At 36.3% G+C, this 19,875-nt stretch overlaps 4 protein-coding genes and 1 long non-coding RNA gene across 6 annotated transcripts; 1 reads left to right on the plus strand and 4 right to left on the minus strand.

Annotated features, from left to right (window-relative positions):
* Positions 1 to 247: 247 nt before the first annotated feature.
* Positions 248 to 1,588, minus strand: LOC122280441 (signaling peptide TAXIMIN 2-like). Its single transcript, XM_043091341.1, has 2 exons — positions 771 to 1,588; positions 248 to 443 (listed from the first exon to the last, which is right to left on the minus strand). The coding sequence occupies exons 1-2, from the start codon at positions 866 to 868 to the stop codon at positions 320 to 322; spliced, it is 222 nt and encodes a 73-aa protein (XP_042947275.1). The 5' UTR covers positions 869 to 1,588; the 3' UTR covers positions 248 to 319.
* A 1,774-nt stretch (positions 1,589 to 3,362) lies between these two features.
* Positions 3,363 to 6,418, minus strand: LOC122281930 (uncharacterized protein At4g28440-like). The gene is made up of 2 exons (XM_043093806.1): positions 5,694 to 6,418; positions 3,363 to 3,797 (listed from the first exon to the last, which is right to left on the minus strand). Exons 1-2 carry the CDS (start codon positions 5,959 to 5,961, stop codon positions 3,607 to 3,609), a joined length of 459 nt encoding a protein of 152 aa, XP_042949740.1. The 5' UTR covers positions 5,962 to 6,418; the 3' UTR covers positions 3,363 to 3,606.
* Positions 6,419 to 7,053: 635 nt separating this feature from the next.
* LOC122281931 lies at positions 7,054 to 10,019 on the plus strand. Its single transcript, XR_006230345.1, has 2 exons — positions 7,054 to 8,379; positions 9,220 to 10,019. It is a non-coding gene; the product is annotated as an uncharacterized LOC122281931 (long non-coding RNA).
* Positions 10,020 to 10,574: 555 nt separating this feature from the next.
* Positions 10,575 to 13,494, minus strand: LOC122281929 (D-amino-acid transaminase, chloroplastic-like). Of its 2 annotated transcripts, none has more exons than XM_043093804.1 (5): positions 13,030 to 13,494; positions 12,838 to 12,944; positions 12,063 to 12,238; positions 11,205 to 11,878; positions 10,575 to 11,032 (listed from the first exon to the last, which is right to left on the minus strand). In XM_043093804.1, exons 1-5 carry the CDS (start codon positions 13,064 to 13,066, stop codon positions 10,935 to 10,937), a joined length of 1,092 nt encoding a protein of 363 aa, XP_042949738.1. In that variant the 5' UTR covers positions 13,067 to 13,494; the 3' UTR covers positions 10,575 to 10,934. The 2 variants fall into 2 exon arrangements, with proteins under 2 accessions (XP_042949738.1, XP_042949739.1); XM_043093805.1 differs by having other exon boundaries at positions 12,838 to 12,899; positions 13,030 to 13,488.
* A 785-nt stretch (positions 13,495 to 14,279) lies between these two features.
* LOC122281928 (probable aminotransferase TAT2) lies at positions 14,280 to 19,163 on the minus strand. Its single transcript, XM_043093803.1, has 7 exons — positions 18,628 to 19,163; positions 17,219 to 17,558; positions 16,882 to 17,100; positions 16,402 to 16,461; positions 15,891 to 16,046; positions 15,707 to 15,800; positions 14,280 to 14,647 (listed from the first exon to the last, which is right to left on the minus strand). Exons 1-7 carry the CDS (start codon positions 18,876 to 18,878, stop codon positions 14,529 to 14,531), a joined length of 1,239 nt encoding a protein of 412 aa, XP_042949737.1. The 5' UTR covers positions 18,879 to 19,163; the 3' UTR covers positions 14,280 to 14,528.
* Between the last annotated feature and the right edge of the window lie 712 nt (positions 19,164 to 19,875).

Genomic DNA, 19,875 nt, shown 5'->3' on the forward strand with positions numbered 1-19,875 from the left:
AATTAATTTCTTGAATACGTGCAGTACTCCCTTGACCCTTCACGATCATACATGCATGCAAGACTCAAGTGATCAGATTAATTCAATCTAGCTTGATTTAATGTGCCTGATCAACTGATCATGATCTAGTAAGAAACTCACCTAAATTAAGTACTCAATTAATGAGGTTTTGCATGCATGCACTTCCTTTTTTAAATCCTTTTGCATGCAGCATCCAGGACAACAACTGAAAATCAAGATCCAAAAATTCAACAAATAATAATGAATTAATCACAACATTCGTACAAAATCAATATTCATTATATATAAATAATTATCATCAGCAAGGAATCAAATCAATAAACCACTGAATTATTTTTATTGGGAGCTTCACGAGGCTCACCGCCAAATTTGCGATTCCGGCACAACATATACAACAGGGACACAAACAAGTCAACACCGACCTGCACATGATACGCCGCCGGCACTGTATATTAATTGCAGAAGTAGCGATGATCATGATCGACGAGCATGTATGCTTGCATATAACAATATTGTCATCATCGTTATTTCGTTAAGACTTCATAAAAGTGAAAAATATGTACGAAAGTAAAAGGTACGTGATCATGGACACAAAAACATCAAACAAATTTAAAATGATTCTCCAAATTAAATTACGAAAATGAAGAAGATAATTTATTTCGTAATGACAGATTAATATTAATTTTTCAACATATGTACGTAGAGAAGAAACATCATATCAGGAAAAATGCAAGAGAAAAAAAACTCACCCAATTGTCCAAACAACAGCTCCGACAAGAGATAAGATCAAAGAAACAAAAGCAAAGGGTAACCCTATCAAAAAACCCAAGGGCCTGCAATCTCCCATAATTCTTGCCTTCTGATCTTTTTCTAATTTTCTGCAACTTCCTAATATATATTTCTATATGAAACCCAGATCAGCCGGGCCTTTCACGAACTTGACGGAAGCCCCTTTTTTAGGGTAGTAGAGACCTAAATAGAGGTTGTAATCGTTCACTACTTTTGCGGTAAGTTTATACAGTCTGCATGCAAATTTCATCTCAATGATAAATGTATCTCATCTCAAAATATATCATATTTTATATAATATAGTATGGTAAGTAGAATTTTATATACATTTTTTCCTACTATTGCAAAAAATAATTGCAGATAGGATGTTTCCTGAAAAAGCGAATATCCTTCGAAATGAGGACGTGGCGTGCAATAGCCCCGGATGGGATAAGCAGGCCATGTGCAAAATTATAATTCCAGTGAAAGCAAGATATATATTACTCATGATCTATAAACTATTATATATAGCAGTTACGTTATATATATAGTACATAATCAAATCTATTCGAAAATAAAAGCAAAAATAATTAAAAAAAATATTCAAGGACTGGTGGCCGACCAGTACTACCCCAACTGCGGGGTGGCAAAATCCATCCAGCCCGGAGTACTGGCCGGCCAACCCTCAAATGTTACTGTACAAGGAAAGGAAGATGCAATGCAGGAAGGCTAGCTAGCTTCTCCTGATATGTTCTAGCATTTTCCCATTTAAAAAAATAAATCAAAACAAGCAGTTGAGATCGAGTAATTGAAAATAAACGATAAAATAGATGTGAAAGGTTGATTTGATCTCTTAAATGCAGACTACATTTTAATAAAATATTTATATGAAATAATTAAAGTTATTAAATGGATGGATATGTTTTATTTCATTTTATCTTATTATTATAAATTTTAAAATAATAAAATATTAAAAATAATAATTTTTTTTAACTTTTAATTAAATAATAATAAATATAACTTTTCAACTAATACTTTAGAGAAAGATTTTTAATAAAATCAATTTTTAAATTAAAGAATCATTCCAAAACAGCTAGCTGGACTAATGTCACAGCTGAATTGATTAGAAAACTGCATCGATCTGCGCGCAGTGCATGCATATATATAAAAGTAGTAAACATGTACTTTACGTAAGTCGTCAAGTATAAGAAAAGACCTAGAAATAAATAAATATTTATGGCAATATTTAAGACTGGATGGACATGGTAACGAAGAAGAAGACAGATATACAACCTCGTACGCAATTCCATTTTTGTGGATATTTATAAATCTTTTATGAAATGGCTTTCTTCTGTAAAGTACAGCAAAATCTAGACTGCATGGTGCATACCAAAAACACACAAAATCATGTAAATCTTTAAGACTTTGGATATGTAGATGTTATCAATGCACTGCAACCTGGCTTACACAAATTAAAATGACCTGTACATTTCATTTCACGAATCAATATCTGTTGCAACATATGGCAGCTTTCCCTAGTACTACTGTTTTTCTTAGGGTTCTTTGCATCTTCATCATGTTAATTGCCTTACCAACCCTTTCCTCTTGCAAAAGCCGACGGAAATTTGATCAGAAACTTATGCAGAAAAACAGAAGAACCAGCCTTAATGGTAAGGTTGCCATGACTGCCCATGCACTAGCACTCTTAACTACATATACGTTGCACGGAATATGATGCAACGCAGCTGCATGAAGGGGTGTTCGATCATTCTATACTACGAGAACGCTTCCCACGTCGGGACTCCATTATTGAAGAAGGTCCTTGACGGTTGTTCAGTGCAAACCCTGGTGGCCGGGCAGGGGACGATTTTACTGGGGGGCTTCGTAACGCCGAAGCAATGGCCAGGCTATACTATTGCTAATGCTATTAATGTTGGTGACCAATTCCAGCCTTCGGTGAATTGGTGCTTAGAACATGAGTTTGAGAAACATCCTGAGCTTCCGGTGTCGCCAGTCGTCTTGGCTGGGACGGAAGCTGTGAAGCATGACTGCAAGATTGTCAGTGGAATTTGGAGGAAGGACGGCGCACGCCAAGTGATCACGAACGTAATTAAAGGTAGGTTTCTGGAAACAGAATATATATATGCATTGAATTAGTTACTTAATTATCACTATGAAGTTTTTCTATTTTGTTTTGTTTGGCTCCCATGGCTCTAAAATTGTGAACAAATCACATTGAAGCAACACACGAGCATTGTCAAAGAATGTGAATTCTTGTTTAATTAAGCTAGACCGTTATATTTCATCTCAAGTACTCAAAAAGTGTAGAATGGCATTGAACCTCCGTACGATTTCTTGTCCTAGATATAACAACATCTAGTTTATGCTTCCCAATCAGGTCCAGTAGTCTCCAACACTAAGAAAAAACAAAGTTAACCAAATTCCCCAATAGGATTTCAAAAGAACACAGTTTGGATTTTACCATCCATGGTCATGTTAATTGTATAATAATGCTCCACAAAAAGGATCCTCAGAAATGTGTAGAGTCATGTCAACACATGCATGCAAAATGATTGAAGCCTAAACAAAAGCGTTAAAAGCCTGACCAAAAGCGTTGAAGTTGTTCATATTTCTAGATTAGGCAAGGACTGAGCTGTCCCTGCCAATACCTAACAAAGCCTTGTCATGGTAGTCATATTTTAGAAAACAAGAACACCAGTTCCAACCACATTTACCAGAAATTAGAACAGATAATCACAACCTTGAAAACTCTGCCCCTACTCTTATCTCAATATATTATCTGCCAAAAGATCCCAGTCATTCCTCCACAACATTCACCAGCTCATATTCAATTAGAGATAGATTGTTATCCTCCTTGACAGTGAAATTTGCAGGCTCGGTGACCTCAACCCGACCCCATTTGTCTACTGCTAGCCTCATAGATCCCTTAAACATGTCAATCTTTGCATTACGGATAATAATTGTTGCGCCAGGCTGCATCAGATCCACTGGGGAAACAATACAGCCACCAAAAAATAAGCCTCGTAGAGTATGCTAAAAATAAAAAAACTAATGATTTTAATATTATTAAAATAATAATAATAATAACAACAATAATGACAAGAATAATAAGAAGAAGTCATTTTATGTCACTTCCACCCTGTGCTTGCAAGGAAAGAGATTTCATTGACCTAGACCTCATTGACCATCACAGATGATTCCCCAAAGTAGTTCATAACATGAGGAAATTCCTGAGTGAGGACTGAAAATACACTGCAATAATATGAAGTTTTAATAATCAGGAAGATTTTTTCTTATAAGAATCATCAGGTGGATTTAATATGTGATTGCAGAAACACCAATGGTAGTTGGGATCAGCTTTCTTTGTGATACATGGCCCAAGAAAATTAATGCAGTGACTGTAAAGGTGGTTATGTCATAGTAATAAAATATTGGAGATACATTGTGTAGGTTTGGGGGATGCAGGATTAACGAATAAAGAAGAGATACCCACATTTTGTAGCTCACATTATATTTGGGGGGAAACTAGAAATCCTTAACAGAAATCTTCAAAACCAAAAAGGAAAAGCATTGAAATTAGACCGCAACTTGAGAGTGTGAAACCATTCAACCAAAAAGTAATATAATTTGACTGGACAGCACAAAATCCCACTGCAGAACAAGCAATCCTAACTCTGCCAATTGATTTTCCCATATATGTCTAGCTAGAATGCTTCAGTACCATTTTACAAATATATGGAGTATCTAGTACATAGACTAATTATAGTCATAGGTGTTTTTAGACAACTTTGAGTTACATGGTCTCTTCACATCTATCGATTGAGATCTAGGCAAGCAATCATGTTAAACTGTGGAACTGACAAAGCTAATTGATAGCATTGTTGCACTCCTTATCATGCTTGCTGCAAGCTGAGACACTGTTAATTGCGGATGCAAACTTATCTTTTGTCTAACGAATGAGTTTATTGATGAATTAATTCGATTAAATATAGATAGGTTTGGGGAAAAACAAAATACTTGTTAGTATTGAATCTATGCAATTGGGCCTCCAAAGATCAATTAAAAGATATAATTTCTGTTGTACCACTATAAAAGTTTAGGGTATAGAAAGTTTTTTTCCACCATTACTGGTAGTGTAAACCAAAATATAGGACGAATTTCAAAAAAATCAGATGTATTGCAAACAATCAATTACAGACATTGCTATACCTCCATCATTACATGCATTGAAGACAGAGTCTCACAAGAACTTTCATCTCAATTGGCTGACAACCCAAGAAGCGAAAAACATAAGCCCAGTACTCCCTTTTTATATCTCAATGATCCAAATAATTGATCATAAATCCTATAATACCTTCATCAATGCACAACTAAAACTCTACCCCATTACTTTTGTCATAGTAAAAACTGAAAAAATAAATGCACTTCTAAAGAAAGCATATAAGACAAAAAACAAAAGACAAAACCAGTATATTTTCCTCCCTCTTCCACAATTTTCTAGCAAGCAAAAAGACACAAGAAAAAAAAAACAAACGCATAGTGATAGCAAAGACGGCTAAACAATGCAAAAACTAAAATAGACAACTAGTGAGGTCCGAACTTACCCAAAATGACGTAAATAATAGGTAAGCAATACATTCATCAATGCCCACTTAGAACTCTTTCGGGTTTCTGCCCATAATAATTCCATTTTCGCAAAAACCAAACAACAGAAGCATATACTCGATACACACGCATGCGTGTGCAAATCTAAAATCCAAAGAAGAAAACACATAATGCACAATACCTTCCTCTGTGTACCCTCACATTTCTTGTCAACCAAACAGAAACTTGAAAAAAAAAAGGAACGAAAAATGAAACATAGAAACTACAAAATGAGATACCTTGCTCGTTGCGGGCGGTGAAGATGATCGCGCCCGTCTCGTCTCCAACGAGGCACTCGGCGATACGGGTCTGGCGAAGATGCTGAGAGACGGACCGGCCCTTCGCCAAGACGGTGTTGGAGGCGAGGACCTTGACGGTGAGAGTGTGTCCGCCAGTACCGGGCTTCAACTGATCGACCTTCTTGAATTCGGGCTTCCTCAACGCTGGCTTGGGATCGCTTTGCTCCGATAGCGTCTCTGGCGGTGGATTTGGTATCGGTGTAGCCATGGGTGCGAATTCGTAAAAGCTAACCCTAGTTCAAAAAAAGGAACAAATTTTGAAAGGAAGCTGTGCTGTGTTTGCGTGGCTGTCCCGCTGCCTCTTGCGTTTGGGTCTCTTTAAAACGTTGTTGTGAGACGCTTCGTGTGCTAATCGTACGTAATATGTGGGGAATGTCCCCGGCTTGCGCCTTCTGCTCTCTCCCTCTCGAATTTCCTTCTTTCTTTTCTTTTGGTGGGGGGTGACCGTGAGAGTCCCTTTTGAATGCTTTCTTGAGGTACGTGACTAGTGGGGAAATTTTACGTACTAATTTGTATTGGGAATAATGAAACTTCTCTTTCTTTTATTTTTGAAATATTTTTGTGGATCCTATATATTCAACGCATTGCCTCTTAAACAATATTTGGGGGAATCCAATCCCAAACAACAAGGTACAACAATCAAAATAGGATTTTAAAATTGGGACATTCACCCTAGTCTGAACAATAACTATGCTAAAACTATCACATGAGAGGTAACAGTGTGGGTCTTATACCGGTGGGTATGGCAAATTGGGCAATGGGGTATGGTATGTGCAGATTGGCATGTGTACAATCGAGAAGAACCAAAACATGTAGAGACGTGCTCCCAAAACCCAAAAAGAAAAAGAGGAAAGGGCAAAAGTGAGGAAGCTACTGCTAGTCACAAAAAGCAATAGCTAACCAATTAGCCACCGATTAACAAGGAAATGGTTGTAAGATCATGGGGCGCATGAGGCACTTCAATCACGTAATGTGATGATGCATATAGCTCCTCTGCTCTGGTAGCCCTCACCTTAGCGGATGTATGTGATAGCAGGCATAGGGAAACTCAGATAGCGATGGATGATGAAAAGGATGTTATAGCATAGATTGGCGTGGTGGGCAGAGTAGAGCCAAAGTCGCAGATCAAGGATATAAAACCAGAAGAAGAGAAAAAAATATGATTAAAAAGAAAAGCATAGCTGAGAAAGGAGAGAACGAAGGGGAATAATAGGAAATAGACACCTTAAGCACTTTAACTTATCAGGAATTGGCTTTGTAATATTGGCAGTTAGTTTCTTTGTGCACACTATCTTACTTGGTATCGCTGGAAAGTCTTTAAGAGTTGGATTTGTCTTTACAAGCCAGGTAACTGAAGCAGCTGTTTAGGAAACGTCATAGGAGTGGTCAGGGAGCCAAGAAGGCTCGGAAGAGAACCTATGTCCTGCTTGTCATTCATTCCATTGAAGCATTAGCAGCCGAAGGCATTGTCAAGTAATCTACAGAGAATAATGAGGCCTTGGGGATGAGATCACGAGAGTAGCTTACCCTATTCAAACTGTTTCTTGTACCATTGACTTGTGGGCGTGTATCCCTTTGACTTGGTATGGGCTCATGTTTGGGCTTGATCCATTGGCCCATATCATGGGGCTGTTCAATTTGGGCCAGCTGGGTAGACATCTGATATATTAGAAGTAACAATTTTGTGCTTGAGTAATTTCAATTGTAATCGTGGGCTTGAAGCAGGAGGACCAGTGCAAGAAACAAAATTAAAAGGAGCAGCAGTGAAGGCTATAGATAGAACGGGAAGGGTGTGTTTGTGTTTTAACCTTTCTTTTCTTTTAAGCCGAAGAGGTCCGGACTGTTGGTAACCTATTTTTTCAGTTCTCTGTTCTTTCCTCTCGAGCGAACATGGACTTGTGCATACATACTAATCGAGAATGGTTGTTCAGAAACTCGTAGTTGGGAATGGGCTTTTGGATCATCTGTGAGCCGAAAGTAGTAAAATATGCTTGTTAGCCATAGATTCTATGGCCGAACGCTTCCTGCTACAGTATATGATCCATAAAAATAAACGAGAAACATGCAGGCTGCAGCATATTCTCTATTCATGTTTTGCACAAAAGTCGCACAAGTTGGCCACACATGTCATTACTCTCATTTACTCCACACAGAAAAAGACACCATGATGCCGACTAAACACGTTCTAAGTGGCCACAACGAGGGGTTGAAAACTACTGACAGATTCTTTTTGAACGGTCTGAAAGAAAGTGCATTTATTTAAATAAATCAAGTCTCACTCCAATCTCAAGAAACTCCTCCCACCTCCTGCAGGATTCCCTTCCCATGATATATCAATTCCTCATTTGAGAACTTTTTCAACTCTTGAAGATTTCTCCTTCCGATCTCTTCTGCCCGGATCCATTGAATGGCAGTATCGCTAGCGCCAGTTTGGTGGAGAAATGGAAGTGATGGATGCTGGAAAATCACTGAAAGTATGGCGTATAACATCGGCAGCTCAATCCCAAACTTTTGGACTTTTGGAATTGATGGTCTTTGGAATGGATGGTTTTGGGAAAAGTTTTTGTTATTTAGTTGGATGCAGAACAGAGCTGGGAGTTGTTCTGCAACGACAAAATCCCTGGAGGTCACTATTAATTCTTCTATTCTTATCCATCTTTCTCCACTTGTTTGCTGAGTGACATTAAATCTAATACTTCTTACACTTCTCACAAACTAATTATAAGTTTTCCTGCTCACCAAGTTTGTTACAAAATTCACTCCCTTACTTTCCCCTAATATATGATTGTTTGAGCACACTATCAGATCTTGTGGTGGTGCCACTAGTAGAAACCAGATTCGACAACCTGTCAAGGTGCCGCAGTGAATGGAGATTTAATAAATTCCTGTATCCGTTTGGATACAGACCTTTATTTTGTAGATATTTGGGTGTTTATAACACCTGAATCTCTGATATGGATACAGTATTTGGAGATCAGTTAGAACACTGTTCATCTGCTGGTTAACAATAGGATGCATAAGTAAATATTAATATATCCAGTTTTCATTAATTTCTAAGTACTTCTTCTTGGTAAGAATTTTTTAAATGCGTATCATATACTTCTTCTTGCCATCTCAATGACTGACATTCATGGAAGAGTTGGCTACCAGCTGATTCTTTGATCTTATTGATGTAATGAGAAATAGTTCAGGGTGTGTGCAGTTTTGTTTAAGTGAGTGAGGTGTTCAAGTCAGATTCTTTTGAATGTTTGTATTATGTATCATATCCTATTATCAATCATGGTTTATCAATGTCTATGACGATCATGTCAGGGTTTTTCTTTCTTTAATTGTTGGCTCCTTAGATTGGTTGTAAATCGATCAATGAAAACAAGAGAACTTGCTCTTGGAAAATTATTCAGCTACGACAAAGAATAAAGTTTAATTCCTCCCCCCAATAACATCATCGCATTATTATGGTTCACAGGTTGATGGCCGTGAGGACATGACAATAGAGGAATCCTACTCCTACAGGGAACAAGTTTTGAAGAGTGAAGGTTTTGACATTAATGTACTCACAGCTTGCAATCGACGAATACAACCATCGCTTCAATGATGCAAATGTAGAGTTGAGTTTATGAAGGTTTTATACCCTTGAGGCTAGAGATCTTGCTGATGGTGGCAAGACTAAGACCTACCAAGCTGTGGTATTATTAGAAGTACGCTATAAGATTACATTGTCATCCTTTAAGATAAAACCTACCGAAGATGAGAAAGGTTACAGTCACAAAAAAGAATGGTTTTGGGAAGATACTAGGAAATGTCATATACTTAAGAGTTTGATCAGAAGATTTTTTAGAGGTTCAAGCTTATGGAGTTTAAGAAGTTGTTTGAAATATGACTTACACAAGCTAAATGAAATGGAAAGTGTTACCTTAAGTGTTTATTTAGTCTTGGAATGCTAACATACTATTGCAGTCATGGGAAAGAAAGGTTTTGGGAAGATTATCTTTGCAATGGTCATATACTTGGAGTTTGATCAGAAGATTTGGTGTCAAGCTTATTGAGTTTAAGAAGGTTGTTTGAAATATGACTTGTAAAAGTTAAATGGAAAGTAGTACCTTTGGTGGTTATTTAGTCTTGGAATGTTGGTATACAGTTGCTTGCTTAATTGTGTTTGAAAAACTGCTGTATTCTATGCGGGCAGCTGCAATGTATGGTAACTCTCTTCCATGAGATTATGGAACGTGCTTTTGTCAAAAAAATAAAAAATCATGACTTATCAAAGTTTGAGTGCTTGTTCTTAATTAGATTTGAGGTGTCAGTTTGTAATATTAGTTAAGTTTTATTATTTTATGAGTAATGCTAAATACAATCATGAATTGTGCAACTACCGCACACTCCTTTTAAAAAAAGTGAGTAATTTTATTGTATCCCAGTGCTTGTTATACAAGTACAACTCCTTGTCTATAATTTTCAAAGCAGTTTTGATCCAGGCAGGGAACAGAAATTCTTCTAGTTACCCTTCATGATTTCATGAGAAAAAAGGGTTGAAGTGAGAATAAATCCCTAGAGTTGAGAAACTGATGAAGTTCAACACAGATTAGAGTAAGATAATATCTTAGATGTGAAAAGTCATGTCTCTATATATTGAAAATTTCGAAGTGTGATCTTTAGTAGTTTCTCTTTTATTGAACAATCTATGCTCTGTATCTTGTATTCTATTCATCCACAAAATAAGCTCATGGCTATACATCTTTCTTTGTGTGGTTTTTTCTTCCCCTCATTTAAGTGCCTAGACTGACTAAATTTATTAGAAGAGAAAAAGATGCACGAACATAATTCAGTAAACATAAGCTGTTTTCATCAAATGCTTTTCACATATACGAATAAAGGGTCTGCCAGGAACTTAGCGTTTCAAATACAGCAAAGCAAGCAGTTCAGTTTCTCCTTCTTTTGGCTACCAGGATATACTTTTTTTTTTATTTTACAAGTGGCTGCCAGGTTATGCATCTGCTATATAAATAAATTCCCTGTGACCAAACCGTGGATGTTTTATTAAAAACTTTTTCACCAACTCAAGGTAAAAAAGAAGACAATGACAGAGAAGGCCTTTGCTTAAACAAGCAACAAGAAGAATAACAGGAATGAGGCACCTAAAAGCAAGATGAAACCACTCTGTCAACTTTATACTCGGTTTGACTACACATGGGGAACAGGTAACCTCTGCGTCTCAGGGCCTGCTAACATATCATCCCAAAGCAGATCCGAGAGTGCCATTGTCAATTCTCCTACCTTCCCTGTTAGGAAAAATCAAATATATAAAATTATTTAGACAAAATGGCATTCAACAGTAACAGTGTTGAATATTAAATTTAAAGGGAAGAGGTATGGGGATGTATTCCTTGAGTCACTGATAGCCAGCATCGGAATGACATCTGTTCTCTAAGGTAGAGAGGGGACAATTCTTACCATCTCCAATGGGTTGTTCATCCCAAGTGATGATGGGCAATATAGGCAGCGTGCTTCCTACAAACATCATTTCAGCTGCACCTTTGGCTTCCTCCACTGTTATATTTGTAGTTCTCACAGCTTTTAGATGACCCTGCTCAACCAACTTGGGGGCTAGTGCAAGAAGCCTCTTCACAGTGCACCCACTAAGGATCTTATCAAACGAAGGTATGAGAAGCTCCTTATCATGGTTTATAAAAGCAACATTCACATTTGGACCTTCAGCAATATAACCTTCATCATCAACCCAAATAGAAGCAAATGATCCCTTCTCCTCAGCTTCCATCTGTGAAAGGACATTTGGAAGGTAGTTCACATTCTTCATTGTTGCAAATTGGGGCGACTTCATGGGTACAGTGGATGTTATCACTTTAACTCCGTCTTTGTGCTGAGAGATGTCATCATCTATGACTACAGCATAGAATGCCGACGTTGTGCATCCTGCAGGAGAAAGCAAGAAATCCCCAGGCCCCGCACTTAACCAATATCTTAGAGTTCCTTTCTTACATTGAGATGCTGCACTCAGTTGCACAAGAATGCTTCGAAGGACCGATCGAGGAAATGGAGAGGAGATCTTTGCTTCTGAAGCTGATCTGAGGAAACGTTCCAAGTGAACATCCAGCTCATAGAGGTATCTGCAGAATTAAAACAGATCAACAATTATAGCTCAAAAAACAAACGAGCTTTAGCTCCAAAATAACTAAATGCAAGTAAGAGCAAAGGGAAGTTTAAGAGAAGCTTAGGATTGCATTAGAAGTCAAGTTTTGCTTAACAGAGATGCATTAATATAAATTTCAAGGATGTCTATGTCAAACTTACCCATCTAATATAATAGCTGTGTCAAACACACCATGCCCCCGATGAACCATGTGATCATCTATTGGAAGTACCATCATGGCCGGATCAAGAATAATTCCACCAAATACACTGGAATACATTGCTGGATATGGTTGCTTTTTCACTGAACTCCACTTCTTGTGCAGGTTTTCAAGCAACTGATATAAATGACAAATGAATATTTAGGCGATATTGCAAAACAAGATGGATTAGGAAAGTGAAAATTTGGCAATTAAAAAGTTAGATATAATTGACCATAAATTGCTGAGAAGGAAGCCTCATCTGTTGCTAGTGCCCTAAATACTTTGTATGAAGAAAAAAAAGCCCTCCCAGCTCAAAATGATATTGACAATTTCTAGAGTGAATCAGACTAGTTGGATACAGGGAACTTCCTTAAAATGCACTCACCCTTTGCCCAAGGATCATTATCTAACAACAGCTTGGCTTTAGTTTGTATTCTAACTTGGATTGAGTTAGATTTATAATTCCAGACCATGACCATGTGAAATTCTAGCCTCTCATTCTTTATAAATTAGAATGTTCCCCCCAGTATTTCATAAGCATTTTTAACAGCAGATAAATTTCTTTTAGCCACAAATCCCAAAAGCCTAAACCTGTTTAGTCAGTTGATCATTACCCCAGGATCATGGAAAATTTTTTTTTTTCCCTGGAAGTAAAAAGATTGATAGGTAAACAAACAAATAGAACACTAAAAAATACTCATAACGCAAGCATTAAGCGGATTGTGAGCTCTCACCTCAGACGATGATGAAAAAATATGAACTTTAAAGTCACTGCCATTTCCAACCTCCAACGTATCTTCAAAACAGAATGGGATAAAAGCAACACAGAGCAGCCCATCAACTTTAATGATCATCACAATCACACAAATCAGAAATCACCCACAAAAAGAGAAACAAGAAGAAAATTAAAAAAAAATAAAAAATACCTAATTTCTGATCACAAGAAGAACTGCTCTTTTCCATGGCTTCCAAGGGGTCAATGATTCGGTGAGGAACAAAGAGGGTGGAGATAAAAGAGGAAGGATGAATGAGAACAGCGCTTAATGATCATTTGGGTAATAAAATAACAGCTGCAAGCCTGCAAGTTTGTCTTGAAGTGCTTGGGACAGGGCGGTGTGAAACAAAACAATAAACCAAAGCAAACGACTAATGTATTTGGGGCCGACTTTTGTTCTGTCTGCTTTTCTTTCCTTCTTTATTGTAGCTAAGCCCAGTGGATTTTAGCTTCCTCACCGAAAGTTCCCCCACTCCAACTTTTATTTCTGGGGATGGTGATCACGGATGATCAGCAACGCTTGGTAGTTCTGCTTAGAACGTTTTAGATCATTTGTCAAAGAAACTATATTTTTAGTTTGTTTGATAACTCTGAAGCATCGGGGTGTGCGGTAAAATTGCTTACTAATCTGCATATTAATATATTTCTTTATATTTAAAATTTAAATTAATATTATTTTTAATAAAATCTATTTTTTAATTAATTACATTAAATCGATACACATTAATGCATAATTATATTTACAATTAAATTTTTCCTTCTTCTTTGGACTTCTTACTTCTTACGTCTCCCGACTAAGTATGGCCAGAAGCTGAGACAAGCTGATTGGCATTATCAAAAGAAGACAATTTGTTCCCACTCATCCTTTAGTATGCTTATTAGAATCGTTTTGGTACTTTCCTTGTTTTGTCTGTTCTCCATGTTTGGAATGCATAATCTTTGAAGAGACTGGAGCTGGGAAATCTGTCTTGGCCTAGTTATAAATTTGTATCCACCACAGAGAGGAAATCATGGGTTTAATTCGAAAGAAATAAAGACAAAAACATAACTACGCCCATGGTTTACACAGCGGGTCATTTGCATCATTACAGTTTGGAGTGGAAGTCGTGTGTTAAAAATGATAAGAGAAGAAGTGAAAAACGAAAGTAATGACACAAATACAAGATTTACGTGATTCGAAAACATGCCTATATTTACGAAACTGCAGATGATTTTATTATCTTATAAGTCGAATATACTGGGCGGCAAAATACATATGCGATCTACGAAAATACAATATATATATATATATATATATAGATGGAGAAACCGTAATTAGGGGTTCTAGTTCATCAAGCATTTGAAAAAAAAAAAAAATCGTTTTTGATTTTGGCTTGAAGAACATATTAATCAAATAAGAAGTAAGCAAGAGTTAGAACATGATCAGATATCAGAATCAATAAGTTTGCATACAGCTGATGTATAATTTGAGGGAGACAGTTTGTATAATTCTCCACAATATGTGTATACATTACCCCTTTCTTCCATAGATTTTGCACTGTAAGAAAGTTTCTTCCAAGTCTCCCTTGCATGAATGCAAATCAATACAAGGATGACTTGGAAGTTTGTATGACAATTGACAAAAGCCATAACCTTTGGTAGTTTGTATTTTCATAACTGTTTTGCATGTCTTTGACAAAAAGATTGCGTCCTCCTTAAACCTTCTTCAAGAAATGAAGGATCAACAGCAAAAGTAATACGGAGCCAATTCTTTAGCCCCACAGCAGTTCCTGCAAACAAAAGATGTCATGCTAAAGTTAGTAATTACAGAGCTGCTAGTTACCATTCACCAACTCAGAACCACTATTCTGAAAAATGTAATGATTTCCCCTGCCCCCAAAGAGAAAAAAAAAAAAATTAAATGCTAGACCTTGACTTTCAAGGTATTTTGACCAGTATATTTCAAGTTCTTAATGATGTTTTCCTCCAGGATAAACAAAAAATAGAAATCAATGGTATGCAATCTTCCCAGACTTGAATGCCCTGTTTCTCTGAAGACTGTCCCCTGACCAGCTATAAGTTGCTCAAAAGATGATCAACTTACATTTAGTGGAAACAAAATAAATTAACCGACAGGACAGGGTAAAACCACTCCATCCGTGTGTGTGGGTGTATGATACAACCTTCCCAAGCAAACAAGTTTTTTCCCAAGAAACTAAGTTATTTGGAAAGGATTGTTTGTTGTATCAACTTTATAAAGAACATAATGAGTTATAAAAGGCGTGATAATAATAATAATTTGAATACGGGATCTAACACCACAGTCATGCATGCATACAGCCAATTTAATTAATTGAGAGGTGTCTTTCGTTTTTGTAGGATACAGAAAGTTTTAGCCATTTTCATATGTTTTGAACATTATCATAAAGGTGATCAAAGATTTTAATAGCATTTCTATCCTATCCTATGCCTTCAGAATCTATGAAGTATGAAGTATAGCTGGTTCTAACCTTCAGCATTAGGACCATCTTGCGAGTGAAATATTGTGGCATTTTAAGCCTTTTTCAATCAGAATATAGAAGAAAAGATTATATATCCTTGACTTTCAGAGTATGTGTGTGTATGTCCTTACTAGGATAGAAGACAACAAAATTGGAAATGCTGAAGAGTTTAGAGATTTACAAAATCTCATAGTCGCAAGTTCATTACCCTTTGGATCACAAGTAATGGAATTTGATTTTAATTGAAAGGGGGGATATTGAGGATCTCCTAGACAACAACAGTAGCAATCATAAATACTAAAGAATGCAGCAAACACATGGAAATTTGTTTAATGGTTCAATTCTTGCCTGGAAGAATGATAACAGATTCCTCCTTGGTCAGCTTGAAACAGAAATCAATATCATCACAGATGTCTTCCAGCAGTGAAAGATTCAGCTTCACCTGAAAGATGTGAAAAACAAAATAAGCAACACTAGCTCTAAAAAAATCCATTAATCTAAATGAAAAGAGGAATGCAAAGTCTCTTCTCACCATTACAGCCATAGATCCCTCTGGCTTGTGTGGACAGGTAATGCAAGGGATCTTCTTTATCTTATAATAACAAGTATCTGATGCCTGCTTCAGTAATTTAATAGTTTTCTTGAAGAAGAACTCTTCAGTTTGCTCAAGGATGCGAGGAACTGCTGCCTAACACGCCAAACATACAATTAAGAAAGATAAATTAGAACAAGCGGATGGACTACAGACATGACAATACTTGATTCCAAAATTTGCACTTTCAATTCAAATTAGTTTAGATATTTCAAAGCAGAAGAAACAGTATTCCGAATTGTCCCATCACTGCACACTGTGTTCAAGCTTTGTCTAGCTCAAGCTCATAAATTGTTGACATATTTCAAAAACCCAGTTTCCACCCATGTATGAATTAGCAAGGTCGGTGGCAGAAATTATGAGTTGCATTATCTGAACGCAAGCAATTTTACAAAGAGGAAAAAACTATGTTGTATTCTAGCATTTGAAAACAAGCATATAAAATACAAACCTGAATGAAGGTTGCAGGGCCCCCTAGAATATCAAAATACTTCTTAATACGCTCGATAATCTGAGGAAACAAAAAATAGTAGTATGGATTACCAACAGTTTCAAAGTGAATGGAGGGGGGGAAATATGTGATGGGTATCACTGACAGCATTTAGATCCACAAGATTCGAAAATCTACTAAATCTTGGCTGTGGGCAGTGAGAATTATAAAAACTTCAAGACTATATGTCGTTTATAGTTCGGAAACGAAACATTTAACACGTAACAATGATGAAGTTCAGTCAAATGTTGTGGAAGGAAGGTCATTCCTACCGAACATAGATTCTTTTAATGCAATGTATGACTGTTCCACCTCGTCTCCATACCACTTGTAGACGATGGAATTATTGTCAAATAGTTGAAAATTATGAAGTTCACATGTATGAAGCCCTACCAAAGGTGTACTATAACAACTTCATGCAAATCAGAGAGAAAGAGAGACCTTGGGTTCCCGAAACATGCCAGCGGGATCAGTTGTCACAAACCAGCCAAGTCTCCAACCAGGCACTATCCATCTCTTAGACAGAGACCCAAGAGTGAGAACAGGAACTTCTGACCCGAAAACTCCCATTGGCACAAACGGATTTTTCCCAAAAGCAAGGTGTCCATATACTTCATCAGCAATTACAAGAATTCTGAGCCTATTTGCAGTTTCTGCAATCTAGGTACAGTATACAAACAATTAGCCAGTAACACCAATCTTTATCATACAATGCCTACAATTTACAGTGAATGAAAGCATGTTTCTGGCACTTGAAGCCATACCCTGAACTACTAACCTCCTTTAGATGTTGGTAACTATAAACATTCCCACAAGGATTCCCCGGGTTGATAACTACCAAGGCAACTGTGTTCTGATCTGCAAGAGCCTCAATGGCATTAAGATCAACCTCCCAGCCTTTCTCAGGTAGAAGATCAAAATACCGAACTTCAAGGTTTCTAAAACCAGCACAAAGTTCATAAATTGGGAAGCCTGGCCTTGGAAGCAAGATATTTGCACCAGGGCAGGCAAGCATAGCCAGCGCAACATCAATCGCTTGTGTGCAACCAGATGTGATAAAAACATCATCAGCAGATAACTTGTATGGAAGATCACGAGACAAATACTCAGCGATTGCTCTGTTGAATTAAAAAAAGAGCCAAATTTTTTTTTTTTTACAAGTAAGAAGAAGTTTTATTAGAAAAGAACTTCGCCTATACACACTAAAAATAAATAAATAAATAAAACCTAAGAAAAGAGAGCCATATTACTGAATATATAAGCTAGCAAATTATTTAGAGGAAAAGGGAGAATAAAAAGTTGGAAAAACTAATTAAGCTGTGCTGAGCGAATAATTTTCTTTATAGTTCACCGATTCTAAACCACATATTTATATTTTTTATTTTATTTTATTCTTGCTAAACTAATTGAGTTGTTATATTCATCATCCATACACTTCATGCTTGTTATTAAAAAAAAAAAATTAAAAAAAGGTGTGACGTGTGATGTATAAGATGCTGAGTATAATTTTTCTTTATAGAAAGGGTGATTCACATAATACTTTGGTTTCTATTCATAAAAATACATTTTTAAAATGTTTCTCATTTTGGCTTTCTAGAAAAAAAAAATTTAAAAACGTGTATTGTTAACCATATGAAAATTTTTGCTTTTCATCTCCTACACCACATACTAACATATAATTTATTATTTTTACACTTCTATTTAAATATAGACATATTGATATGTAATATATGTGTATTTAAATAGAATGATAAAAATAATAAATCACATATTGGTGTGTGGTGTGAAGAAGATGAATAGCATTTCTCTAAAAATATAGCTCTTGTACAAATAATACTACTTTCATTTCATGACTTTAATCAGAATTTTATTTAACCTTCCAAAGTATCATTCGTTTCAAATAAGACAAAGCTAATTTAAAATATTCAAACAAAATATTATATTTTGAAAGGTCCTGTGCCGACAAAATAACTCAACTATTCAACTCCATTACATCCCAAATTAAAACCAAATCCCTACGAAGCTGCCGCACAAAGAATCCAACAAGCCGAAGCCAGCATTCCGAGATAACTAGGACTCGTGCTCGATAAAATCAAGAAATTCAAAAACCGCTGACAAAACCCTCGAAAACACAGAACATAATCAACAAAATTGCATCAGTAATATCCCCAGAGACTAAAATCTTACATTCTTGTTTGAGGAAGACCAACAGTCGGTGCATAACCATTGAACTTCTCAGATTGAATAGCATCAACGACAGCTTCTTCGGCAACATGGGTGGTGTGAAAGCATGAATAAGCAGAAGGGTCACCCATGCCCAAGGAAATCACCCTCTTGTTGCCGTTCTCATCGATGCTCTGCATTAAAAGGCTAAGGATACCTTTGATTGTGATGGTTGAAGCCGTGTCCACTCCATGATTGAGAATTCCATTTTCCATGGGTTTTCCCCGTATTTTCTGGTGTTTTTGGCCTGTGACTCTTGATTTGGGGGGGCTGCGGCTTCGGATTTCTGGGTTGAAGTGCGAGACAGACCGAGAGAGACAGAGTCAGAATTATTTGTAGAATGGTGAACATATGTACAAACAGCACGAAATCCACACGTTGAAGTGGGACGGCTTTGCATGGAAACAAAACAAGGACTCTGAGGAGTTACGTGGACGAGTGGGTTTCAGTCCTTTACCACAAACACCAACGAAATTTTTTTTATGAACGCAAACTCAGATTCTAAGGTGTTTCTAACCAAAATAATAGTACGGGGGCACTAATTGTATTTACCCAAACTTGAAGGCTCGAAAATAAAAAATTGTCAGAGTAGATGACAATTTCCTCTTTTTGTTTTCTTTTATCGTAGATTCAAATTGCGTGCAATCTCTTTCTTTCTATTTTATATTAAATAAATATAAAAAATATCTTTTTAATAAAATCTATTTTATTACAAAAGATTTATGTATAATGTATCTATTTGAAGAGTAATATAAAGTCAAGTTATTTTTACATATTTTTTATATATTCTATTAATATATTTGACTGTATTAATTATGTTTAATACATAATCAATCATATAAAAAATACATAAAAATAATTATAGATCAAATTTTTACTATTTAAAACTTAAATTTTTTGTTACTTTTTATTTTTAACCTGAGATAAACTATCCAGTAGGCCCAAGCCCATTCCATTGCATCCGGGCTCAGTGAAAGTAGAATTCGTGGTAAAATCCTAGACATATCAGATGAAAAAAAATTTAAATTAATAATTTAAGGATAATTATTCTTTGGATGGATCCAGATCCCACTATAAACAGGAGCCCCGTTTACCGAACATGTTAATTGAATTAATACAATTTGTAATAGCTTAGTATGTATACATGGTTGATGGGCACTTTTTAACTATAATTATTATTAAAATTAATATTTCTAGATGGGCCCAAAACCT

Source organism: Carya illinoinensis, chromosome 11 (assembly GCF_018687715.1).
Source record: "Carya illinoinensis cultivar Pawnee chromosome 11, C.illinoinensisPawnee_v1, whole genome shotgun sequence".
In the NCBI taxonomy this organism is placed as follows: Eukaryota; Viridiplantae; Streptophyta; class Magnoliopsida; order Fagales; family Juglandaceae; genus Carya; species Carya illinoinensis.